Source organism: Gymnodraco acuticeps, unplaced genomic scaffold (assembly GCF_902827175.1).
Source record: "Gymnodraco acuticeps unplaced genomic scaffold, fGymAcu1.1, whole genome shotgun sequence".
Taxonomy (NCBI): domain Eukaryota; kingdom Metazoa; phylum Chordata; class Actinopteri; order Perciformes; family Bathydraconidae; genus Gymnodraco; species Gymnodraco acuticeps.
Genome location: NW_022989986.1, coordinates 50 through 27982, shown reverse-complemented (window position 1 = coordinate 27982; position 27933 = coordinate 50). Strand labels below are relative to the sequence as shown.

The 27933-nt window shown below is 40.3% G+C and overlaps 2 protein-coding genes across 9 annotated transcripts; both read left to right on the top strand.

The window, feature by feature from the left end:
• The first annotated feature begins 214 nt into the window (after positions 1-214).
• Positions 215-6772, top strand: LOC117544031 (E3 ubiquitin-protein ligase TRIM21-like). Its single transcript, XM_034212795.1, has 2 exons — positions 215-393; positions 3661-6772. The coding sequence occupies exon 2, from the start codon at positions 3663-3665 to the stop codon at positions 5295-5297; it is 1635 nt and encodes a 544-aa protein (XP_034068686.1). The 5' UTR covers positions 215-393; positions 3661-3662; the 3' UTR covers positions 5298-6772.
• A 14015-nt stretch (positions 6773-20787) lies between these two features.
• On the top strand, positions 20788-27003 carry LOC117544032 (putative nuclease HARBI1). 8 transcript variants are annotated; one of them, XM_034212798.1, is made up of 3 exons: positions 20788-20846; positions 22812-22870; positions 23128-27003. In XM_034212798.1, the coding sequence occupies exon 3, from the start codon at positions 23385-23387 to the stop codon at positions 24648-24650; it is 1266 nt and encodes a 421-aa protein (XP_034068689.1). In that variant the 5' UTR covers positions 20788-20846; positions 22812-22870; positions 23128-23384; the 3' UTR covers positions 24651-27003. The 8 variants fall into 8 exon arrangements, with proteins under 8 accessions (XP_034068689.1, XP_034068687.1, XP_034068688.1 ...); XM_034212796.1 differs by having other exon boundaries at positions 20809-20846; positions 22812-22866; XM_034212800.1 differs by lacking the exon at positions 20788-20846 and adding an exon at positions 20888-22073 and having other exon boundaries at positions 22812-22866.
• Positions 27004-27933: the final 930 nt, after the last annotated feature.

Below are 27933 nucleotides of genomic sequence, written 5' to 3'. Positions count from 1 at the left end.
CACAATGCAATATCCTTTTCAATTTCAAAGAACACAAATAGGGTTATTTACAGGTGTTGTTTTGTGTGTTAGAGGGTCGCTTTCATTGATGCGTTTTGCACCCCGGGCCGTTGTTTTGATATTCCGCTGAAGTATACGCTGTGACGTAATAACTCGAGGGAAGGGGGGTTCAGAGGGCCTAGGTATAAAATCACGGCTCGCCACTGCCTCACTCACAGAGCTACACTGAGAGGAGGAGCAACACTGAAACAGGAGAGCTTCAACTTCACAGAAACGAAAGTGAAAGTTAGTGTGAGCAGAGCTGCGGTCCAGACAGCGTCTCTGTTTCTCTGAAGAAACAACTGAATCCAGCAGCTTCTTCTCAACAACACAGCAGAACCTCTGCAAACACTGGTGAGTGCACTACAGAGACACAACGCCTCACTAAACACGAGACAAAGAACCGGAACAGCCGTTAGCCCAGGCGTGCTAACAGCTAACTAGACTAGCTCAGATTGTTTGGGAGATCTCTTTTTGTATAGTCTGTAAGGGCCAGTGGCGTTTTCTCCCGGAGGCCAAGGGAAGCCAGGCTTCCCCTGTTTTTTCGGATTGTAGTTATAATTTAAATAAATAAATAAAAACACTTTGTTTTGTTTCGATAATTCTTCTTTGCTGTGTGTTGCTGCCGGCCCGTCTCTCCCCCATTCTCATTGAGTATTTTACACAGAGTGAAACAGCGCCCCTCTAGATGTTATGGTGAAACAGTAGATTGCACTCTCTGTTGCGAGAGGAGGCCAGCCGAATCTGGCTTCCCTTGGTGAAAAAAATGGAGGGATTGACCAATCAGATGAGGCTCACGTGATGCCCCTGCCAACCTGTGATTGGTCAGGGCCATGCCAAGGGAAGCCAGAAGCGGCTGGCTTCCCTTGCCTCACAATCCAATCAAATCGCATCAATTTAGTGTTGCAGTGACGCATCCTAAAATCCGGAAGTAAGCTGCGCTTGGTTTCCCTCGACAAAAAAGCAATGGAATTTCTCCATAGGATTTAGGAAAATAGCTCGAAATAAGGTCAGTGGAAAACGAACCTGTTAGATAAATGCACGTTTTGTTCAGACGGATAATATACACATGTCTACCCTACTTTTATAATTTTCGAATCATAAATCTAATCGATAGATAGCTCACTGCACCACTCTCACCGCCGTTAGAAAGTAGCAAGCAACTGAAGCAAGTGCAATTATGGAGGGTGGAGATTTGGAGTATTTCATCAAAAATAATTGTACTAAACTTCCGCTACAGCAGCAACAACAAATACAATCTGATGACAGGCTAATGCCCAAACTGGAGCTGTGTACAGCGAGGAAAAAAGGAGCGAATCGGACGTAAAACGTTAAAGGTCTCCTGATTTAGTTTGTGAATGAATGCTTATTAGAGATTCGGCTGGAGAGTGCGTGCGGACCTGTCGGTTAGATAACAGGCGTGTGTAAGTCCTGCATCTGATACAAATGTGTGTAAAATGATACCGGGTGCTGTAATCACTCATCTGGTTACGTTATTACATTGACCACCACACCCCCGACCCAAAAGAAAGGACGTATTATTGGCTTCCCCTCATTTTTTCCCCACGCCACGCTACTGGTAAGGGCCCGACATTTACAGTGTACAACTTATTTAACTGTTATACACTTTGGTCAGCAGCCGTTAACTTATAACCCTTTCTTTCTCAACTTCACTGTAGTTACTGCTGTCTGTCTTTTTAAAGCAGTGTTGTCAAAGTATTATTCATAATCATATATATATCTTATAATCTGATTGCCTTTTACTCTGTTAAATTGTATTCTTAGTCTCATACTTGTTTAAAAGATCTATATATGTATGTTTAGGTTTTACAATTCAGAGGGCAAAAGGTGGATTTGCAAATGGTTAAGACCTGGGAGGTTTTATGGTGTGGCGGTGGGAATGTCGAACAGAATGTTTGGGTAGGATTAGTAGACTGTTTTCTTTCTTCTACATAGTGGGAATATGAGCTGTGTTCGGGGTGCAGAAGACCCTCTTTATCCTCCGAGGGTGAAGCTGCTCTGTTCCTCCATTTTAGATCGTATTTTACTTTCTTTATTAACTTTGTTAAATATAACAAAAGACAAACTTTCTACATGACTCATTTATCAGTTTCTCTGAAGGGAATTATAATTTCTAGCACAAGCAGCAAAGCTGATAATTGACAATGTTTTCAGGTATAAACTCCAAACCTCAGGAATTCCTCTCAGGGTCATTTTTTAAGAAGCCCTATTATGCTTTTAGGGTTTTTCCCTTTCCTGTAGTGTTCTATAGGTTTCTGTGCATGTCAATGGTCTGCAGAGGCTAACATCCATGTGTTCCTTCTCTTTGAATAACTAACAAGCAGCTAATAGCCACATGCTTCAGTCATTTAAAGGTCACCTATTGTGCAAAATGCACTTCTTGATGTCTTTTATACATACTTATGTGTCCCCGGTGTGTAAGGAGACTCACAAAGTGTCAGAAAAAAACCCCTCTCTCTTTTCCTCTTTATCCAAATCTCTAAAAACGGAGGAATAACGAGCTGATCCAGATTTGCTGCGGTCATGACGACATTACAAAAATGTCCCAACCTATAGTCCCCTATAAGAAACGTTGCTATCAGAAACAATGCGCGACGTGTTTTGGAAGTAATATGGTCTGTATTTACATTAGCATCGCTAACACTCAGAGCTAACCTGTACTGGAGAGAGTATGTGAAAAGTAGGAAATAAAAAGGAACTCACCTTGTGGTAAACCTGAGAGAGAAAAAGCATTTGAGCTCCATACTGTTTCAGAGATAATCCTTGACTTGGTTTTGGATCATAATATGGCGTTTAATCACGGCAGCATTTAGCTGAGTTTCTGCCGTCTCCTCACTCCTCACTACCGGGTCGCTGGTTCAAGTCCCCGAACAGACTTAAAGTATGGAGTGGAATGCTACTTGGAGAGGTCCCAGTTCACCTCCTGGGCCCTGCCGTGGTGCCCTTGAGCAAGGCACCGGACAACCCCCCCCCCACTGCCATTGCTCCCTGGAAGCTGTACAATAGCTGCCCACTGCTCCTAGTACTAGGATGGGGTTAAAGCAGAGAACAAATGTCATTGTGTGCCGTGTGCTCTGCATGCGTGACCATTACGGCCCGTCCACACGGCGGCGTGTGTTGAAGCTTTGAATGGAGTGACAGCACGCTTTGCCGAACTGCATTGTAGTTCCGTCGCTTCGCTTTGCTCGCTTCAAAAGTTCAGATAGATATGGCCCTATAACATATTGTTCAAACATAGCAAAATAGGTGACTGGTAGCAGGCAGGGATCACAGGCTATGATCAAATATATTGTGATGCATTAGGCTTTTCAAACAATGTAACTGAAAGCATTGCGACATGCAGAGTCCGTTTAATGAGTCCATAGACTTTTACTGTGACAGAACAAACAACAGTTATGTGTTTATGGGCCACAGAGTTATAGCAGGACATTCAATTCAACTGTAAAATTATCTACATGTTTAACACATTAAGGATAGTATTTAACTTTTAAAGCAAGCAGTGAACTTTAGTGTCAACTTTTTACATCCAGTGTGCATACCGTATTCTCTACTAAATGTTGTTAAAATTCCTTTTTTTTGGTACCCATTTTGTTCTTACAGACATGTCTGCTGCCAGCTGTCTGCTGACTGAAGATCAGTTTCTGTGCTCCATCTGTCTGGATGTGTTCACTGATCCAGTCAGCACACCATGTGGACACAACTTCTGTAAAGCCTGCATCTCTCAACACTGGGATAGAAATGTCCCGAGTCAGTGTCCCAACTGCAAAGAGGTGTTCAACATAAAGCCTGAGCTGCGGGTCAACACGTTCATCTCTGAGATGGCTGCTCAGTTCAGACAGTCAGCTCAACAGAAAGCCAGCAGCAGCAGCTCAGAGCAACACGTTGTCAAACCAGTAGAAGTACCCTGTGACGCGTGCACTGGAACCAGACTGAAGGCCCTGAAGTCCTGCCTGGTGTGTCTGGAGTCCTACTGTGAGACTCACCTGGAGCCTCACCTGACAAGAGCAGGCCTGAAGAAACATCAGCTGATCGACCCTGAGGAGAACCTGGGAGGCAGGATGTGTGTGAAGCACGATAAACTGCTGGAGCTGTTCTGTAAGACCGACCAGGTGTGTGTCTGCATGCTCTGCACTGTTTTAGACCACAAGACACATGATGTTGTTCCTCTGAAAGAAGGATATGAAGGAAAGAAGGCTGAGCTGGGGAAGACAGAGGCTGAAACTCAGCAGATGATCCAGAAGAGACGACTGAAGATTCAGGAGATGAATCGCTCAGTGGAGCTCAGTAAGGAAGGAGCAGACAGAGAGGTAGCAGATGGTGTTCAGGTCTTCACCGCTCTGAAGGAGTCTGTTGAGAGAAGCCAGGCCAAGCTCATCGACACCATCAAAGAGAAGCAGAGAGAGACAGAGGAACAGGCTGAAGGCTTCATCAAAGAGCTGGAACAGGAAGTCTCTGAGCTGAAGAAGAGAAGCTCTGAGGTGGAGCAGCTCTCACGCTCTGAAGACCAGCTCCACCTCCTCCAAAGCTTCACGTCCCTGAACGCTGCTCCACCCACCAAGAACTGGACAGAAGTCAGGGTCCGTCCACCTTCATATGAGGGGACTGTGGGGAGAGCATTGATTAAAGTGCAGGAGACACTCAGTCAGCTGCTCTCTGAGGTGGAGCTGAAGAGGGTCCAGCAGTATGAGGTGGAGGTGACTCTTGATCCTGATACAGCACAACCCAAACTCATCCTCTCTGATGATGGAAAACAAGTGAAAGGTGGTGATGTGAAGAAGAATCTCCCAGACAATCCAAAGAGATTTGATACGTCTTCCAATGTTTTAGCAAAGCAGAGTTTCTCTTCAGGAAGATGTTACTACGAGGTTCAGGTTGAAGGGAAGACTGACTGGGATCTAGGAGTGGCCAGAGAGTCGATCAACAGGAAGGGAAAGATCACACTGACTCCTAAGAAAGGTTACTGGACGATATGGTTGAGGAATGGAAATGAGTACAAAGCTCTTGCTGGTCCTTCAGTCCGTCTCTCTCTGAAGTCTCAGCCTGAGAAGGTGGGGGTGTTTGTGGATTATGAGGAGGGTCTGGTCTCCTTTTATGATGTTGATGCTGCAGCTCTGATCTACTCCTTCACTGGCTGCTGCTTCAGAGAGAAACTCTACCCATGCTTTAGTCCTTGTCCTAACGATGGTGGTAAAAACTCTGCCCCTCTGATCATCTCTCCTGTCAATCACACTGAGTAGAACAACCCTTTGATTTTCTACAGAAAAATTCACTATCACTAAATGTATTCAACGGGGGAAGTAAAGTGTAAACATTGTTATTTTTTCAGAATCTGATCAGAGATGTTTTACCTTGATGATACAAATAAACACACCTAAAATACTGATGAGTATGTTCTAATGTAATCTACTTCATTCTACGGATTGCACTACCTGCTGTCATGACTCACAATGATCAGAAAACTATTTACTAAAAAATAAATATTTGCCACTTCTTACAATTTCTGGGTGAAAGAAAATGTTTATATTTTATAAAGTTGTGTGTTCAAAACGTGTTTCATACTAGCTTACATAACTAATGGAAGTAATGCACTCCTTTTTCATTAGTAAAATACTGTGTATATAGCCTACATGTTACTTTTTAAATGATTTTTTTATTATTATTACATGTTACTTGTTAGATGCTTTTATCCAAAGCGACTTACATACTCAATACTGTGGACAATGTCATTTTTCTGACATGTTTTAAAAGGGTAGATTCAGGATTCATGCTTTAATTACAGTATATTGGTACAAAATGTATTGACAGTTACTTGTGTTGAGTCTATTTTTATATAACATTACAAGGTTGATTCTTATTATTACATGATAGGCTTATTGTGGTCATGAGATGTTGCTATGACTATGGAATAAATAGACACGATCACCAATCCCAGGTTCTGGTGGGTTGGATACGAAACGAAGGGAAAAGTCTTAGAAGAAAGTTTAGCTGCATTTAGAAATGTTGCAAAAGACCAGGTGCAGACCCTGTAGAGACAAAGAGTTATTGAGAACAGGAGATCGCCCTGACCTTGAACAGTGTGTGAGCTCCACGCCTACGCATAACTGGGAACTAGTATAATAGAAGATTCCCAATATCTATTGAAGAAGCTTTAGCAAAACAAATTACGTAGGATAGCGTGACTACTAGAGTAGGGAGGGAACCTTTACCGGCCGGCCGAATGCTGATTGGAGTTTGTGTTGCCAAGAGACTTTGTCTAAGTCTGTGCACCAACAAGGGAGGGCAAAGTCTAAACCACGGTCCTCCCCTTTTAGTCTCAACCAATCATAAATGTACGGGCAGCGCCCTGAATAATCAAATGTATGTGCGCACGAGGTTCAAGGCTTTTTGACGGAAATAGTGGTTACAGATTACAGCTCTGCTGCCTGTGATTTCTATGACCTGACGGAGTTATTGGCCAAGTGAAATATATATATTTTGCTCTCTTTTAATAAATAGTTGAACTTAGAAGTTCTTTGTCTTTCATGGAATAAAAGAACACGACACTTGGAGAATCAACAATATCTGATCATTAAACATTAGGCTGCAGTGGTTTAAGAAACGAGGGAAATGAAAATGTTACATCTCAGCTGTCTGTTGTGTGATGTTAATTGTATTTGTGTCCACCTCTCTGCACACTGCTTGTATAGTTTGAATAAAGTCGACAAAGAGCTAATGGATTTTTTTTTTAAAGAAAAAAAAGTGATTTGTCTTTTTTACAAATGTTTTAGCTGAAGAACAGTTTTCACTAGTTCTCAACTTAAGTAAAGTAGCTTAAAAAAATGTACTTGACTATTTCCATTTGTATATTTCTACCTCACTACATTTGTCTGACAGCTTTGGTTCTTCTCAGGCTTTATACACAATTTTAAAACCTCTTGGATCAGCTGATCATAGATATTAAGATTGCTGTATATGTTTCTTAGAAAGGCCATCAACTAGTTAGCTTAGCTTAGCATAAAGACTGGAAGAAGGGAAGACAAAGGCAGCCTGTCCAAATGTAACAAAATCCACCTATCAGCAGCTCTGAATCCAGTTTGTTTAATCCATCCCAAAACATAAGAGTAAAAACATCAATCAGACGTTTAACAGGAGATTATGGGTCGGGCTATTTCTTGGCTGGGACCTAAACAATTTGCCAAATTGTTTTTACGTTTCGGTTTCCATACAGAGATATATTAAAGGTGGGGTAGGTAAGTTTGAGAAACCGGCTCGAGATACACTTTTTGTTATATTCCCGATAGCAATGAATATATGAAATGCTTTGACAAAAAATCCATAAAAAAATGTCCACCTCTGGAAGCCATAGTACTGTAAAAAGCACGACCAGTCATCTGAGCCGGCCCAGCTAAAGTAACTGGATGGCCTACCTGCCTGTCAGCCTTCCATCTGTGTACTAACTTATCTCGTGCCCTCATTGGTCATGTGCGCGTTCGTGTGTGTTGGAGGAGGGGCTCTGTGAGGAAGTGGTAGATTTGTTCCGGCTGTGTATTTTCAAATTCTAGCGCACTCAAGCTGGTTTCTCCAAAATTACCTACCCCACCTTTAAGTACACTTAATGCTGCAGCACAGGCAGTATGAGAACAATAAAGAGCTTTTTGAACATTAAAGCATTTCACTTTTTCCAAGGATTTTTCATCTTTCAAATTTTTTCTCAGAATGTATATTTTTATTTTTTAAAAACACTTTTTTCCAAGAATTTCACCTAAAGTTTCACTTTTTTTCATGTATTTTTTCAGAATTAGACTTTTTTCAGAATGTGAAAATGAACCTTTTTTTCAATAATAAAATTTCTCTTAGAATGTATCTTTTTTCTCAAAACTTCACTTTTTTCTCAAAATTTCAATTTTTTCTCAAAATTTCTCTTTTTCTGAGAATTTGATATTTTTCTAAGATTGTAAACTTTTTAAAGAATATGTATTTTTTCAGAATCACACTTTTTTCAAGGATGTGTATCTTTTCTAAAAAGTTCACATTTTTTCCTCCAATTTTCACTTTTTCTAGGGATTCGATTTATTTCTCAGAATTTCACTTTTTTTTCAAAATGTCACCTTTTTCATTATCAAGCAGTGCTAATACTCAGAGCTAACCTGTACTGGAGACAGTATGTGTAAAGAAGCAGGAAATATAAAAAGGAACTCACCTTGTGGTAAACCTGAGAGAGAAATAGAGTTTGAGCTCCATACTGTTTCAGAAATAATCCTTGATGTGGTTTGGAACATGATATGGCGTTTAATGACGGCAGAATTTAGCTGAGTATCCAACCCAGTCTCACAAAAAAACGTGTAATAACTACGTTGATCCACAACTTGGGACGTAGTATTTCTACAAAAACGCCTCTGAAATTGTAGGATCCCTACGTTTTTTTTCACCATTCATTCCAATGGCTGGCGTCTATGTCACGTGATCTTCACATTTCTCCCTGCAGAAAAAAAAAAACATGGCCGACATTCGTTTTATTCTCGGTGTAAAATGCCTATTTTAAGGTTAGTTTGGCCATTAAAATGCGTTTTGATGTCATTTGATGCGAGAAATATGAGTTGTTATTTCAGATTATGTGTGCAGTGGATGTACATGATCTTTAGTTTGCTAGTTATTACGAAGATTACTTCAGGAAATTGTGTCCATACAACGTTTTCATTGTTACCAAGGTGGTTGCTAGAGACGCTGGTATAGATATTATTTCTGTTATGTTGTGTAACTGTTTAATGGTGTTATCTTTATTGCTACCCCCTTCCCCGTCAACGTATAGTGTTGGTCCACAGCACAAACGTATTAGTTTAACAAAATCCGCATCTAAAATTGTGGCATAGATACGTTATTTTCCCCTGTGCAATTCCAGTCTCACATCTCACATCACATCGTCATAAACAAATACCGGAAACAGACCGAAAACATTTTTTAAAAAAAAGTTAATACTTTATTCCGAGTGTGCTTGCTTTTCTCTTTGAAAGTCATCACATAACGGCATTGTAATACACGGTTCGGCTGCATTCAATATTACATATCTGCCGTAGTTCTCTATTTATAGAGCCCTGATGAGAAGACTTCTAGACAAACATGAGGAACTGCCGCCAACACTGAAAACGTGACATGGATCATTAATATATCAATTAAACAACATCTTACATTTCTTTTCACACAATACGTCTCCTTGCAGTATCAACACTAATTCGGCTGACTTTTATATTTGATCCAATTGGTATATCTACCAATTGGATCAAATATAAAAGTCAGCCGAATTAGTGTATGGCTGTATTTACACCATAACGGTGCACAGCTGATATAAAGGGACACCTAGTGGTTAAAGCATGTTAATGAATTTCATTATTTTTATTATTAGATATTAATAGGATCCCTATTGTAAGGGAAACTTCTATGTAGCAATGCAGTGGGAGTCACCGACTCAGGAAGGAGACATGGTAGAGCAGGAGCTTCGATGTCAAACACTGGAGGTTTATTTGGAGTTTCGGCCGGAGCGATTCACATCACAAGTCACAGCAGTCACGGTCTGACTGCACGGGTGGATTGGCACATCAATTCTGGAGCGCCTCTCTCTCGTTAGCCCATTTAACTGGTTTCACAGAGAGTAATCAACATATTTTGATAAGATAGTTTAAACAGTTGGGCACACTGAGTTACTTGCGTCCGTCACTTATGGCCTCGAAGATGTCATACCTTGGAGTCCACAAACAACAAAGAAGGAAGTGTCCCAGTGCACCCACAACAACAGACCATCTGTGACCTAGTGTTGCCCGGTCACAGAATGGGAACAATAACATTATGGCTGAAGCAGCCTATGTCCTTAAAGGAGATAAACAGACGTCAGGGTTGGTCATGTACGTCATATCTAGGAGTCTAGGACAATTATTTCCCTAACACCTATAAAGTATATTCATTACTCGTTATTCTCTACTAATAGTTAATTAAAGACTGTATATAATGACTATTTTGCACATCCCTTTCAAGATTTCAAGATTTCAAGATTTTCTAAGGTTTATTGACATATCATATACACAACTACGGTGTAGTTATGCAATGAATGAAAAACTTGGGTCGCAGGTTCCTCAACAGTGCATTACAAGACATCTATCAATATGTGTGCATACCTCCAGCAATGTTAACTATGTTGAAGCACTTATTTGAACTGATATTATACATATGTATTATACTCTTATAAGATGTATGTAGATAGTATAAGAAATGTGCAGAATACGACAGTTTAATGGTGGAGGTATACACACATATTGATAGATGTCTTGTAATGCACTGTTGAGGAACCTGCGACCCAAGTTTTTCATCTCCGGCCTTGTCAGGTATTGAACAATCAATAAATAAAGAACACAGAATTATTAAATATAAAACACAGAATTTGTGTGATTATACTAAATGATTTACAAATAAACACCACTGCATATTTACAACTGTTACACATGCTGATGTCACGCAAATGTTTCCAACTTGGGATCAATAAAGTATATCTTATCTTAAGATGATCGATGGCTACTGCCATATTTGCAAAATTTGCCTCTGAACCTTGACAAGTGCATGTTTCAGGCTTATCAATTAATGTAATGTAATGTTATCAATGAACAACAGGGGTCACAAACATAAGACCAGCTGTTAAATAAAGCTCTTCTGACCTTAGCTGGCATGTGGGTATATACACTGAACAAAAATATAAACGCAACACTTTTGTTTTTGGGTTAGGGGTAGGGTTAGGGTCATGTTGTGAATCGAGTGGCCTGTGTTCGTCGTCCATTACATACGCCTGCCCATACCATAACCCCACCACCACCATGGGCCACTCGATTCACAACATTACCCTAACCCTACCCCTACCCCTACCCCTCACACCAGATACTGCCTGGTTTTCGGACAATAAAGCAAAACTGCACGTTTCAGAGTGGCCTTTTGTTGTGGCCAGCCTAAGGCACACCTGTGCAATAATCATGCTGTCTAATCAGCATCTTGATATGCCACACCTGTGAGGTGGGATGGATTATCTCGGCAAAGGAGAAGTGCTCACTATCACAGATCTTTTCAGATTTGTGAACAATATTTGAGAGAAATGGTTATTTTGTGTATATAATTTTTTTTTTAGATCTTTGAGTTCATCTCATAAAAAATGGGAGCAAAAACAAAAGTGTTGTGTTTATATTTTTGTTCTATGTATATTAATGCTGCCCATTATGGGCACAAGCAATTTTCACCCATTTATTAATATGTTTTAAATTTGAGTGTTTCGTATCCCCTAAACCTCCAGGGATGTACACAGTTTAATACTGGCAACTTCTTATTATGGGAAATACGAAAACGTCTTTTAAAACTACAATTCCCAGTAGAGGCGTGCCATAGAGCATTTTGCAAAACACAACAGAGAACCGCAGTGACACGTCCTAAAACCCGGAATTAATTGAAGTTTTTCTTCTACCGTGGTTGCTTGCTCCTCGGCATTCTCAGATAGTGGTTGAGGATCTTCATTAGCAGCCGCCTGTGTTGATGGACCTGCTTCCTCCTCAGTCATTAGACACGCAGCTTATTCCTCCATTCCATCAATTATCCCTATCAGACAGTAGGAATGCTCTTCTACATTCTGTGCTTTAAAGGAAACAGGCCTTTTTCTCTTTTGTAAAGGAAAATGACAGCTGCAGATGTGGGAACAGGCATTGGGCTTCCTGTCAGCTCGTCTGTTGGGAAGATATAAAATATTAGTTTCATGGAAGTCACACCGTCACATATAAGAGCATTAAGACACACAGTACATAGGCTAAAACAAAACATCTAAATATATAACCTTGCACTTTGATAAGTCTTGTGAACATTTTCACTATTTTGACATTTTTATAGATCAAAATTGAACTAAAGAAATAAATGGTAGATTAATCCATATTGAAAATAGGTGTCAGCTGCTACACTAATTATAATAGTTATATTTCTTAATTAATATAAGATATTACTGTATTGATCCCAATTTGGGAAAGTTTGTGTTGCAGCAGCATAAAAAGAAAAACAAAATATAAGTTATTATATATACAAAAGTATGTGAGGGATGGAATATTAAATTGAATATAAATGTAAAATGTACATGTGATTTGACGTCCAAGAGAAGCTATGGAGCAGAGAGTTCTCTGCCAGCCAGAGGTGATTTGTTATTAGTTCAATATGTCAAACTGATTTCCCTGACTGCAATCTTTAGTCACATGGTGAAACGTTATGCTGCTTGTACTAATTAGACTTATCATATAAGCCACACAGGTTTTAATAGGATGTATTCATTATCTTTACTTATGTTGCGGTCTTTTCAGCAGCGCCATACAGTCACTACCCATCATTTACATTTCACCGTGACATGGACACAAATGTAACGTCAGCTTACCTCATGGCACGAATCCAGACTCTCCTTTGGAAAACATTGGCCGGGAAACGATAGAATGAGCACGTTTCATGCGAAGACCTGTGGCTGCAACCCGGAGCAAAGCAACAAACCATCGCGTAGCTAACTAGTAGCGCTAGCTTTAGCTAACGTTAGCTAACGAAACGAACTGCAGAGTAAAATTGGAAAACACTGGTAATTAATTGTTCTATAATTTGTAAAACTACGGTGTTAAAAATGACAATTTCAAAAATACAGATTCTAATGGTCAGATATAGATATACAGATACTAGAGATAGGCAGGGACTTGCTTTCAAGCAGAACACAGGGGGAAACAAACTTAGCGGGAGTGTTTACGTGTTCGGCGTAATGACGTACAACGGCCTCGACAATTCCTGTAGTCCTATTCAGCCACTTGTTAACAACCATCGTTTTTCAGACACGTAAACTCTTCAAAAATCCCCAGTGTGGTCACTGCTGATGTATTTAATGTCGTAGAACAAAACGTGATTTATCTCAAATAGAGCAAAATGAGGCATGCCTAAAATGCATGATCTGTTTGGTGTTTTGAAAAACAAACTTCACAGACATGTTTTATATAGGTATGGCCCAACAATATATGTTTCAAATATAGCATGATAGGTCCACTTTAAGTTTTGGTACATTTTCAGGCCGTTTTCGATTTTATAATGGGTGTCTATGGGAGGGACTCTTCAGGGCTAGTGTGCGTGACATTGTCACTTATGGCGCATTTCCACTGCAGGGCCTCGCACGGCTTAGTACGGCATAGTTAGGCCTTGGTAGGCCAGGCTCACTTTATGCTGCGTTTCCATTACAGTTTAGTAGCTGGGGCAGTAACTATAGTAACACAGTGTAGGCGGAGCCGTGACGTCATCTTCAATGCGAACCACAAAACCAACATCAGCCGTTAGCTGTTAGCACTGAGAGCTCACAGCTCCTCATATCTGTTCAGAAACTAGACAAAAGTTAAACAAGTACAAACCACAGACTGTCTGTGTCATGGAGAATACGGTCGCTGGTTTATTTATGTCTGTATAGGCCGTTGTTGTGAGTGTGGACCAGGGGCGTCGCCTGGACCTGGAAACATTCGGGGCTTAGCCCACAGTGGCGGCGCTACAGTAAAATTTTCGACACGCACATACACAATTGCGCCATCTGGTGTCACAAACGTGTGCCTGCATTAGCTTTGTTACGGCAATGGATTGTGGGAGATTCTCATAACACGTGAGGATCTCTTGAGGGTAAGGTGCCTGTATTATCTCGGTGGACAAAATGTATGTTTTTATTTTATAAGGACAATAACGTTCTGTTGTGTTTGTTTAGTTTAATGTTAATTGTTTAATGCTCACAGTCACAGCAACATGTTTTTAGTGTGATTGGCTATTTGTTTTATATGATTTATCAACGTGATCATCAATAGCTAATCTGAGCACCAGAACCCAGCTCACGAGTCCTTTTATGCTGTCCATTTAAATGCAGGTATGTGAGTTTTGTACACCAGTTTATTTATGTTTAATGTTTCACATTGCTCCACATGATGCCTCGACTACAAAGTCTTCCATGTTTCTACGCTTCTTCCTCTGTGTCACAGTTTCGGGAATATCACGATCATTGCACAGGGCCTTGGTCTTGTCATAGACCTCATGTGCTTTCTCGTTACTTCGGTAACTTTTCAGTGTGTTCTCAACTGCTGTTTTGTAATTTACTGCCTGCACCAAGTCAATTGTTTCTTTCTGCAGGTATTTGTGCAGGCCCTGAGTGGTTGAGAGCAGTGTCTGGAACATGACAGCATGCAGATGGTACTGAATTTTCAAAGCTTGCTTTCCAGTCCCTTTGCTAGAGGGGCTGAAAGGCTCCCTAAAGTCTTGATCAAAGCAGGGAGGTTTTTGACATGCCCAGCAAACAAGTTGTTTGTCCCCTACCTCTAGCTGTTTCTGAAATGTTTGCAATCTCTGATGGTGGACAAGAGATGTGGAGAAGAAGAGTAGAGACACTCCAGTAGATCAATGCAGGTATGTGAGTTTTGTACACCAGTTTGTATAAGTTTAATGTTTCACATTGCTTGTGAAAAATATACTACCACTATACGATCACTGATGTTTTGTTGTTGACTGGACACTTATTTTGTAAAAGAGATAGCATGAGAGGATCTCTTAAGCAATGCAGCTCACGTGTCCTTTTTATATGCTGTCCATTGAAATGCAGGAAAGTAATCACCAGCTCTGAGTGATCTGTTGCCGAGGGGACACTACACCGGAGTTACATAAGCAGAGATAAAGTGCTATTTTGGGGGGAACTCACCTCCTCTGGGGTCCCCCAGGAAGACTTTTTTTAAATACTGAAGTTGAAAGCATCAATCTTGTGCACTTTGAGAGCAACATTAAGAGATATGGATACATCTCTCAACACCCATCAAAAAGAAATCAAAGAATCAGAAACGGGTTTATTATTTAAAAACACTTCATTTTCCAATTAAATCATAAACTATGTCAAATGATTAGAAGTAGTTAGTAATCAGATTAAACAGAAAAAAGGGATGGAAGGAGGAAATAATAATCCCTCATCATTTGCTGTTTGCGGTTGAAATGATCTCTTTTGCTGGCCAAACATGCTGGATGGAAAGCAGTGGTGTCTCACTTGCCTTGGCCCTGTATCTGCAGTCCCTAAATCAGTCATGTTACTCATTGCCTCTTGTCTGTTCTGGTGTTCCTGTTCATTGTTGTCTCCATTGTCGTTCTTGTCTGTTGTATCTCCTTCTTGTGTGTCCCTTTCTCCTGTTCCCCTTTCTTCATCCTCTACTCTGTTTGGCTCATCTGTGATGACTGTGTAGGTAAACACAAACAAGTATGTATCAGTTTCCAGCTCTGTCAAATAAATGAATTTCAAGATACACACATTTGTCTTCATTAAAATGAGTGTCACCACACTGTCACAAAATGTAATACTAACCAATTGAAAATAGTTACATTTACATCTCTTGTAGATATCACTGTTAGAGTAGTTATCTGCCAATAGGACAGAATCATTCCTATACAAATGCAGTTTGAGTAATTCACTTAATATATTCACTTCATACTTTAATATAGTCATTTTCACTTGATACTCTAATATAGTCCTCTTTCTGCATTCAACACTAAGGAAAGCTGTACAATTTGACATGATAATGAGGAAAAAAGGCCTCCGACAATGCAGATCATTTTTTGATCATATCAATTTTAAGATGCGGGTCAAGGCTTAATATTTGGGAGCATAGTGTCCCTTGCCCCCTTTCAGGAGCCCCACTGGATTGGCTTTGATCTGAAATATTTGTATAAAAAGCTTGTTAGCTGGCTGTCCATCTCATAATGTTCACATAGAAACTAGCTGTCAATAGGAAATATAAATCAGAAGAATTATATTTTCATGCAAAATCTGTCACAAAAAGAGGTTGCACATTTAAATTCAGGTGTTGTTATGGCAACGTCAGTGGCCAGACAGCCACATTTACTGCTGCAAATACGTTCAAACATGCTGTTGACACGTAAAGCAGTGGCAACTATGCCACCATTTCAGATTACTTTTTCTCAGAAATACTGTCACATAACATCCATATATATATTTCAGTGCTAGGTTGATGCTTAGCTAAGCTAACTATGAAACACTTTAACTGACAGGACTCAGGAATCAGGATCAATTGTGTACTTACTGTAAGGTAGCTTCTAGCTTCATGTCGAACACAGACAGTAAGTCAACATTTCCCAGAGAGCTTTCTTTGAAATCACCAGGTAACGCTAAAAAACACAACATTTAGATTGTATGACAAAGTGTTTATTTAATATATCTGGCTAGCTATAGCTACTTGCTAACGGTTTAGCTTACCCGCGCGATTCAAAGTAACGTCAACGTAGCTATAATGTATGCTTTGCTTACATGTTCGCATAACTTGTAAGTTTACTGACAGGTACATACCTTGTTCACCTGGCTCAGGTGGTGGCTCTGGGGTTGTTGTGTGAGCCACCACTTGAGAATTGCCGTCTTTTTATTAAAGAAATGTCTAATCTTCAGAATCTCCCGCGTCCGGGGCTGACAGTTTAAAGTTGAAACATTGTCACAGAGGAGAGGTACGTACCTGTCAGCCAATAAAACACGTTTATTTCCATGCAACTCTCTGATTGGTCTGGTGGCGTCGTCTTGCCTCTGTGTTGCATTCACTGAACATGGGAAATTACATTTCTACCGTCCGTCCTATAGGTAAAGTAGGTTAATGTATTATATTATTGAGGGAGAATTTGTCCGGGGCTAAAGAAAAAACATCCGGGGCTAAAGCCCCGGATGCCTACCCCAGGCGACGCCCCTGGTGTGGACGGTCGGAGCATATACTGCGTTAGCTTAGCCGATCTCCATTCAGAACACACGCATTTTAAAAGGGTTTTCCGCCTGCCGTCTATCTGCAGACTTGTCAAAGCATTAATTCATGGTTTTTACTAACCGGTATCAGTATGTTGTTACTTCGGCATCATTTTGAAACGTGTATTACAATTAAATCACGGTAAAATATGTTCATTGTGTTGTAGTTGCCAGCGATTCTCTCTCTAGTTTAGCATATTCAGCCCGGTTGTTCGCCCGGAAAGAACCTCGATTTTGGAGAGCCAGAAAACTGTGAAAAAGTGGAAACGCAACCAAAAACGGTCCGGGCACGGCACGGCACACTTAAACATGACAGTGACATCATCTAATCAGAGCACACACACACACACACATACACATACACACACACACACACACACACACACACAACACACACACACACACACACACCACACACACACACACACACACACACACACACACACACACACACACACACACACACACACACAACACACACACACACACACACACACACACACATACCATGTATACATCACTTCAGGTGACATTACATTGACTTACATGCATTTCCTGGAGACTTATCCTAACCTTAACCATAACCAACACATGCCTAACCCTAACCCTAACCCTTACCCTTAACCTTACCCTAACCCTAACCCTTACCCTTAACCTAACCAAGTCTTCACCCTAAAATTAATGATTCCCCTCATGGGGACCTCCATTTTGTCCCCATAAGGGCGGCTAGTCCCCACGTGACTATGTAAACAGATTTAGGTCCCCACAAGTATAGTAATGCTAGGCCACACACACACACACACACACACACACACACACGTTTTTATGGGTGAACCTCCCATTGATTGATGTCAGACATCTCACTTAGTTTTTCTACACCTCACACTCTCCAAAACCACACACCCCTTCAAAAGAAAAGCCCTATAAATGTAATGCTACTTGAACTTATACTATACGTACATCTGATATTTAACTCCCCCTTTCAGCTAACCATTCAACTATTAAATTATTCAGCTATTTCAAGACATTGAGGCTATACATTTAGTTGTTTATACCTTTTTTAAACATTTTCTTTTGAATATTAAGCTTCTTCACTATTTTTCCTACTCTTCCAGTTTAACATTTCACTTTCAAGTTTCCAACAAAGTCATTGTATTTGAGCTGGAACCATTTTGATTCAAATCATTTCACTTTTCTGCAACACACTGACTGTAGCTAAAAGCAGCTACCATTCAGCTAATAACATATTCAGCTTTTTCTGCATTTTCAGCAGGAAATGCATTTTCTAGTTTCATTTGCTCTGCTGAGGCAGCTGGAGGTGGAGATGTGTTCCAGAGAGGACAGGGGGCAGCCGATGACTTTATAATGGCCAGTGCTGAGGGTGCGGATGGAGGAGCAGTAGGGGCCTTTATTCACTTTACATTGGGGTTGTTTCCGTGTTGCCGACACGTAAATGTAACAAAGTTAGTGACTCCACCACGCAATGTGGTGTTAAGGAGTCGTGGTGGAGTCACGCAATCTGGTGAGATCAGGTTGTACTGAAACTAATGACACGAATGCATGAGTTAAATAAACTCTTAATCTCCTATACTTCACATATCTACACATTTGTAGTGAAAAGTGAGTAAGGGCTACTCTGACTAATGTGCTTATGTGAAGCCGACAATTGAGTGGCCCGACCAAGCAAGGAGGCAGAGGCAGAACGTCCACAAATATACCGCCACCAACTGGACTGGAGTGTGGACAAGAGACTATGCAGAAAACAATAAAGAAAAGAAACAAAACAAAGAACCAAAACTCTAGATTATTTTAAATGTATCAATTTCTCTTAGAAACGTAATAATCTCACAATATATATTGCCTGATGTTTTCCCTAACAGCCCTGATACAATCTTGCTGTTCCCGTGAGCACAGTCACCACAAGGATCTCACACACACTAATCAACCAACAAGACACAGGTGAGGGGGGAGGAGACAACACAGGGCACCAGGTGAACACAATCAGCAACAACAGACAAGACGGGAGGGGGAACACAAACATTATAACTGAAGAGAATAACACGGTGGTAACTTGTACAATTAATGCAACTTTACATCATGACCTTTACACGCTAAAACATATCATCTGCACACAATGACTAATCTCAACCGCTGTCAATCTTACACAAACAAACACTTCCGGCGCTCTCGCTATCACTCCCCTCTCTTTCCAGCTGGTGGAGCCGAGGACCCGACCAGACGACATTCCAATTTAATACGGCTTAGTCATTTAATAAATACTACATCAATAAATAGTATAACAATGTACAAATATGCAATGTTTAACTGTACTGTGAAAATCCCGCTAATAAAGTGCAAACTGTTCACTAAAGTGCTGCGTGACATTTGTCCTGTGCAAACTCACGTGCAAGATTACCCGCCCGAAGCCGTCAGTCCACAGTGAGTTACCTTCGTCACAGCTTAGTAAAAGTTATTTGAAAGAAAAATGTATGTAATAGTATCCTGCTTATACTGTGTTAACAGAAATTGCTCCTTCAACAGTGTTTTTATTTGTCAGATAGTTTATAGATTTGTTTAACTTCACGGTCATCTCTATATTTTTCTTACTCTCTAATGCTGCTTTATTTTCTATTTCTATTTTGAGATTATATTTTAGAATTGTTTATTTCTACTCTTTTAATTTGTTATCATGTGCAATGATACAAAAAAGAAATCCCAAATTGGGATTAAGAAAGTCAACTTTATTGTCAATCTTTCAGTTTGTGTAAAGACAGAGAGATCGAAATACCGTTTCCCACAATCCCAAATACAAAATTACAAATATATATACAAATATATATAAAATATGTATATCCTATATCAACAGAAACATTTATACACATGCACTCATTAAGATAAAAGCACAACAATCAATTTATACAAAATAAGAGTCACTTCAATATCTTTGGGAATGTATATTAGTGCAAAATCTTATTTTATAGTTTAGTTGCCTGGTTTCTCCCTTAATTTGTTATCATGTGCAATAACTTGTTTTGTTTTATGATCGCGCAACAAAGAAAATGACCAAATTGGGATAAAGAAATTACATTTTATTTTGTAGTTTAGCTACCTGGTTTTCTCCCTCCCTTTCAGGTTGTCGCCCACCCGGAGAGGAACTTCTCTGCCTGGATTGGCGGCTCCATCTTGGCGTCTCTCTCCACTTTCCATGAGAGATGGATCACCAAGCAGGAATACGATGAGTCCGGCGCCCCCATTGTTCACCGCAAGTGCCCATAGAAAGTCGGGGAGGAACAATGCTTTTTTTCAGTCGTCAAAATCAACCTCAATATTGAAGTGCAATTGTCGGCTTTTCTTCTCTTCCCACTGTCAGTGAACTATAAGGCAAGGCAAGTTATTTATATAGCACCTTTTAACACAAGGCAATGCAAAGTGCTTTACAAAAATGAAAGACATTAAGAAATACAAATATGTGCAGTATTGGTATGATCAAGAAAGAAAGAACATTTAAACAAAGACATACGGACTGTCTTACTGCATCTTTTTTAATTTTCTTAGTAGAAATGGGGTTCCCATCATTTTAACTTGGGGTTAATTACACTTTAAATATGAAGAATGACTTCTTATTAATAGCTTTTAGTTCATATAACATTTTTAAAATAACAAAGATTAAAAAATATAATAATAAAACAATATATAATAATAGCAATAATAACAAACACAAAAATAACAATAATAAAATACAATTTAAAAAATAATAATAATACAAAATAAATAATTAATAATAATAAAATAATCGTAAATACAAATAATATAATAATAATAATGAAATAATATCAAAATATTTATCTAAAAAAATGTTTTGATTACAATAATTGTATAATTCAGTGGGTGTAATTCCTCACACGGCCTATAGGGGCAACAAAGAGCAAATCCCAACCCACACATGCAAACAAACTTCGACTCAGAGGTGAGATTTATGCTTTATCTGCAGCATTTGTACGCTATATTTCTACTTTTCTAACAGAAAACACGTCAAAGATGAAGAACTACTTCTCATGTATAGCTTTATTTGAGTAAATATCACACCTTTTATCGGTTAAAGAGCAGCTCAACGCTACTTCCGTGTTGATTTGTATGGGATCGGGGCCAAAATATCAAATTCATTTATAAAACCAACATTTTTTTAACCAGAACTTGATTTATAAATACTTTCTGAAATGTGATATATCTCAGTCAATGTAATGCAGGTTCTAATAATAGTACAAAGACAAGTTCTACAGCTGAATATCAATATTTTAACCCTCTGTTCATTTGGATGTTGCTGTTTAGTAGATGTATTATTTAGCTTTAATATCATTTAGGTGGGAATAATAACCATCCACAAAATGTATCGTCTTGCAGCTTTAATAACCGGTATTTTGTCGGTAAACACACCAGCTGCTGAATATCTAAAAAGAAGAATTTGTAGCTAAACATATGAAAGTATGGATGTATAAAGAGAAGCTCAATTGTACATTCAGAGAGTACCCGTATGTGGGCCCATAGAGCATGCGCAGTTCAGTTTGCCCTTAAGCCCCGCCTCCGATCTCCTTCACTCTTGTCAGTCAAATGAATGGAGAGAGAAAATACCTCTGGATTCAGCTTTCAGCGCATTTTAGAACTTTTAAAAATACAATGATTTAAATAAGGGCCATAAAAGAGTTCGTCCTGGGTAGTTTATTTATCGACAAAAAAAGTATGCGCTGATTTACAGACGTTTCTTTCCCCCCATGTAAGTCAATGGGGAAAAAGCCAGTTTGGGCCAAAATGACTTCACGGAAGTTGTAGTACCACAGTTTGGCCACTACGCCCATTCATAAAATTGGCTTCAACAACCGGCGCACTTCCCGTAGCTTGCTGATAGCTAGCTTAGGTTAGCTATATCACGCTGAATGCTACCGTATTTACAGTCACGAGACACGACACTATACTTTATATCCTTATTAACTCCGTGTTTGTATCAGTATCTACGTTATTAAATGTACGCTATTCACAGGGGATTTTATCGTGCTAACATCTACAGCTAGGAGGCTAGAAACATGTTAGCTGGCTGCTAGCTTTGTTATGCTAACGTGTTATGCTAGGTTAGCTTATCTTGTTTTGCTATGAAGTATTTCAGACACAGATTTCAATTGAATGTACATGAACATTTCAGGTACTTGTACTTTACTTGAGCGTTTTCATTTCAGGCTATTTTATACTTGTTTTGTACTACTACATAGTTGGTAAATATTCTACTTATTTCTCCACTTTTAGGTTTACTAAATATGATCCACACATACCTATTTGTCCTTTAATATTACCCACAACAGCTGCTTTACACAACTGTGATTTATATATAATCCAATGCTAATATGTGTCTGTAGTATCTTTCTTTTTATTTCTGTAGCTAAGTGAGACTGTATTGTGTGTGTAGTAATATTGTTAACTCGTGTAATGCGTGACAACAATGCTGCAAATAATGTCCTAATTTGGGGTAAATAAAGTATCTATCCATCTAAAACTTACTTGAGCCCAATTGGGAAATTCACCCAGCAACATATGTAGTAATAGATATAGAAAAAGACTCAATACATACAAAAGAAGATGCCACAGCTTTTCCAGCTTTACCAACATACCATCAATAGTTATTATCCAGTATTTTAATACATATTATTCTGAAATGGTTAACACTGAATAATGTCTACTTTTGATACTATATACCTTTTCTATTTCTACACTATGGTACTTTTAATCATGTCAATCACTTTTTTTAACGACCTATTTTGACCAATTACTGCACTTAAGTACAACTTTCAGGCACTTTTACTTTACTACAAGTGAGTTTAAGTACTTTTATTGAAGATCTGAATACTTTTTCCAACGCTGCTTAAACTTTGATTCTTGTTCACAGGGATGTGACTCGATGGAAGAGACGAGATAATGCTATAGAGTCGAGACGCTTTCAAGTAAGTAAGTATGCATCAGAATCAAGTTTAATGCCAGCTACGTTTACACATACAGAGATTTTGCTTTGGTATCTGGTGGTGCGAACATAACCAACCTAAAAAATAAGTTTCAAAGTAGGTAAAAAAGCAAATGTATAAGTATTATTAAAAGCAAGTATTTTTAAGAAACAATTTAGCATTCAAAAAGGATGCTAAAGACAAGTATATACACCAGATTTAAATATAACTATACAAATAACCATAACAGCATGACTTCCTCAGGCCCCGGCCACACGGAGACGAAACGGGTTGTATCCGCTACAGTTCTCTTTCGTATAGACGGTTCGTCCACACGAGGCCGACACGGAAACGCGGATAACGATAACGGCTCCCAAGGTGGGTAGATCTGCGGACGCAACGCTCTGGGGGGCCAAACGGCTATGTGTGTACGTCCTATACGCCATAGCCCCGCCTCTCCCCACCTCTCCTGCTCAGCCCCGCGTCACCCGCGTCATTGCTGATGTGTTTCGGCAAAAACAATGGCGGATCACAGGGTTGCTTTCGTGCTCCAGACGCTACTGACCATGATACAGATGTTAGTGCAACATCTACAGCTCCTCTACCACCACCATCAGCAACAAGTGGACATGGAGAACAACATGAACTACATGAACTACATGCTGCTAAATCCACCTCGGGGAATAAACAGAAGGGCAACCAGGAGAAGGTTTTGGATAAGACCGGGCAGAACCAGCAGTTGGTGGGACAATTTTGTCGATGGCGTTGTCGTGGATGATGAATGGAGGGAGAACTTTCGCATGTCCAGAGCCTCTGTCGTCGCCCTGACTGAAGAACTGCGCCCATATATCGAAAGGCAAACAACAAACATGAGGGCACCAATTGATCCACTGAAAAGGGTTGCGTTAATACTTTATTACCTGAGCGATGGGGGAAGGCTACGGAAGACTGCTAACGCCTTCGGCGTTTCGCGCCAGGCTGTGTCCATCATTATTAGGCAGACATGCAGAGCGATCTCCATCCACCTGGGTCCAAAATACATCAAGCTGCCTTTTACTGAGCCCGAGACCGCGGATCTGGTTGAGGGCTTCGATCGTGCTCATCGCATGCCACAATGTTTAGGAGCAGTGGACGGAACCCACATCGAAATCAAGCAGCCATCTACCAACCCCACTGACTACATCAACAGGAAAGGCACACATTCCCTTAATGTACAGGCCGCCTGTGATTACAAGTACCGATTCATGGATGTCGTGGTAAAGTGGCCTGGGAGTGTGCATGATGCACAGGTCTTTGCTAATTCAAAGCTAAACATGTACTTAAAGACTGGAAAGATCCCTGCTCTGAGAAAACAGATTGTGGACGACGAGGAGGCCATACCAATTTATCTTCTTGGTGATCCTGCCTACCCGCTGCTGCCGTACCTGATGAAGGAATATGCAACCGGTGGCGCCACAGCTAAGGAACAGTACTTTGGGCTATCTTTGTGTAGGGCACGTATGGTCATTGAGTGTGCTTTTGGTCGCCTCAAGGCCAGATTTGCGGCACTTAGAAGGCCTATGGACACAAACTTGGATGACCTGCCCCATGTCATTTACTCCTGCTTTGTCCTCCACAATTTTTGTGAGGTCCATAAGGAGGCTGTGGATGATCAGTCTGTGTTGGGAACAATTCAAGGTGAAAAGGACTTACAGCCTCCCACACAGTGCAACCACCATCTCACTGACTGTGATGAGGGGGAGGGAAAGAGAGTGAGGAGAGTGCTTACGGCGTACATTGACCCTTAGGACTACATGAAAAACACTGTTATTTCTTTTGGAAGGTTTTTATTAAGATCTGATAAACATTCTTTGTTACATTCCCTGTCCTCACTGTGCAGCTCCTTCAGCGACAGGCTGCTGCACCCCCGCTGTTAAATAGCAACCAACTGTGTGCTATATGTGCAAAATATATATATGTTGTTAATAACTGTGTAATATATACCTGGCTGCTAAATCCTCAGAACTGTTACAGGATGTGTATTTTCTAAATTGTGTAACTTTTTATTTTGTATTAGATCATCATTTTTTTTTACTTAGTACTTTTTAATGCATGTAACATAAAGCAAAACAAATATGTGATTCTCCAATGTTCAAAGTGTGAAATTAAAAAAATAAAATTGGCTGCAACCACTTCCAGACTTTCTTTGAACATAAAGTGCAACAAATAACAAATGTGCAAACGCAGTATCATATATATATATATTTATACTTTCCCAGAAGGACCCACCGTGACACGGGTGTCACATGAACTTTAAATGTTCTGGAAAGTTCCTTATACAGCTTTAGCCTTTATTTGATCTCATGAAGTCCCTCAGTGACACACTCTGAACAGTCTGGTGGGTCATGGTCCAGGTCATGTGACTTTGTGTTCCCATGACAACATGTCCAAGATGTCCATGCGCGATGCTAACACGTGTGACCGAACTAGCAACATTTCAAAAGCTTTTTTGTTTGTTGCTAAAGGTAAAATTCAAGCCATTTAAGAATGTCCTTTATTACATTTAACCTGTTGATAAAGTTGATATGGAACAAATGAGACAAACATCGCTGTGACACTGACCGGGACTTTAATCCTAAACTTTCACAGTAAACCCAAAGTGGCATATATGCACAATTATAAATATGACTATGATCTGCTCAGTTAACTTAGCTGATTCAATTATATTTAGTTAATATATTCTTCAATTCAAAGAATGTTCAAACCAAAAAATCATCCTCATTCATGAAGTTATATAAAAGAGTTATTTTACCATTAACGCCCAATGGGACATATGTGTCACTTTTCAGATATTTGACACTAGGGGGGGTTACTTGTCAGAAATGTGGTCTATTTAGTCTAAAGTCCAATACCATTACATTCAACTTGCAGCATTTTAAACAAATGAGACCTTTCTTAAATGTCAATGCTGCAAAGTCACAGCTCCACTGTGTGATTCCATCCCACATTGAATACTGTTTGACAAACTGGTCGTTTGCTTGAGCCACAAACCTGAAACCCAGAGAGCAGCTGTTCAAGAGAGCTATCCAGGTGTTTGACAGAAAGCCACATTCACACCACCTCTGTACCATCCTGGAGAAACACCATTTATTGAGTTTTGACCATTTTAAGTCTTTTAAAATATGTGCTTTTTTTATAAATCCCTTAGGGGACTTCATCCACAGAAAACACACTGGACGCTGCACTAGGTCAGAAACCAGTGGAGACTGTGAGGTCCATCGCAGACGGACCTCTTTTGGACAAAATGTCCTCTCCGTTAAAGGCAGCTCTTTGTGGAACAGCCTCCCAACTGAGACACGGGATTGTCCCACTCTCAATAGCTTCAAAGGTCAACTCAGAGAATGGTTGAGAAACAAACGGACGTGTAATCACCGCTAAATGCACTTTAACACAGGGGTATCTCCTCTTACACTTTAGGTAGCTCTTGTATCTTCTCTTGCACTTTACATGTCGTTGCTATATTGTATAACCATGTCATAAATACTTGTGTATGCTGGCCCTTGCTCTTTTGCAGGTTTGTAAAATGTAATATTCTTAAATGTTTTATGTGAGGGACTGCGGATGGAAATGAGCTCAAAGCTAAATCTGGCACTGTTACGCTTGACACATTTTAATGTATTAAGTGTTCATTACCGAGCATTGTCCCTTCCAAACAAAACAATATTGTGTTACAACGCAAACACCTGAAGCTCACTGCTTTATCAGTCAACTTGGCCCGTAAGGAGGCTGTGGATGATCACTGTGTGTTGGGAACGATGCAAGGTGAAAAGGACACAGTGCCAGAGATATCTCACTGACTGTGATGAGGGAGAGGGAGGAGAGTGCTTGCGGAGTACTTTGACCCTTACATGAAAGACAAGACTGTTATTTATTTTGCAAGGTTTTTTATTAAGAACATTCTGTCAGGATTATTATGTCGTGTCACGTGTCTATGTCTAGGTGTGGGTGTTTTTCCGTTCTCCTTGTCATGTTTTCCTCCCTGTATATTGTCTGGTCTCTTTTCCCTGTGTTTTCATGTCTGTCGTTAGTTTCCCTGGGGTGTCTAGTTTCCTGATTGTTTTCACCTGTCACTCCTTGTGTGTCTCCTGTGCTCATCAGTGTCAGCCCCGCCCCTGATTGTTCCCACCTGTGTCTAGTTACCCTGTGTTTAAATTCCCCTGTCTCCCAGTATCAGTTCGTATTGTCTCTTGTCATGGTCAGGTCTATGCTCTTTTGTGCTCAAGAATAGTTTTGTTCCTCACTACGTGAGCGATTTTCCTTTTGGTCTCATTTTTTGTCATCTCATCCTGAGATTAGTTAGTGACCTTTTTTTGTTCATCGTGTTTTTTTTTGGAAAAATAAAGTATCTTACCAATACTTTACCTCTGTCTCCCTGTCTGCAATTGGGTCCAACATCCTAAGTGCCTGAGATTGTAACAGAACGAACTGACCATTATGGACCCAGCAGACTCAGCCCTTTTGAGGCTACAGGCGGAACGTCTTGGATACTCTCTGGAGTCCTTTTTTTATACGTGGAAAGGCGCCTCATCTAGACGGGGTAGAGAGGCTGCGTTGAAGGAGGCACGTCAGGAGGTTGCTCGCAAGCCCTGGCTCTGGAGCTTGTTGCCCGAGTGGCTTAGGGTTTTCTCACGTAGCCCTGAGTGCCAGTCTTCATGTTCTGACCCTTTCTTGGGGTCTGGTCTGGCGTTTGGAGGTCCACGAAGCTTCCAAAAGACTCCTAAGAGACGCAAGGCCAGGGTTCCAGCCCCAGTTCCGGCTCCAGAACCGGCCTACAAGGCCATGGATCCGTGCACCAGTACCGGCCCACGCAGCCATGCTTCCATACTCCATTACCTGGCTTACACAGCCAGGGTCCAGGCTTCTGCTCCGCCCACAACAGCCATGGTTCCGGTTCCAGTGCCGGACCCAGCAGCCATGGTTCCGTGCTCCAGTACCATCCCACATAGCCATGGTACCGTGCTCCAGTACCATCCCACACAGCCATGGTACCGTGCTCCAGTACCATCCCACATAGCCATGGTACCGTGCTCC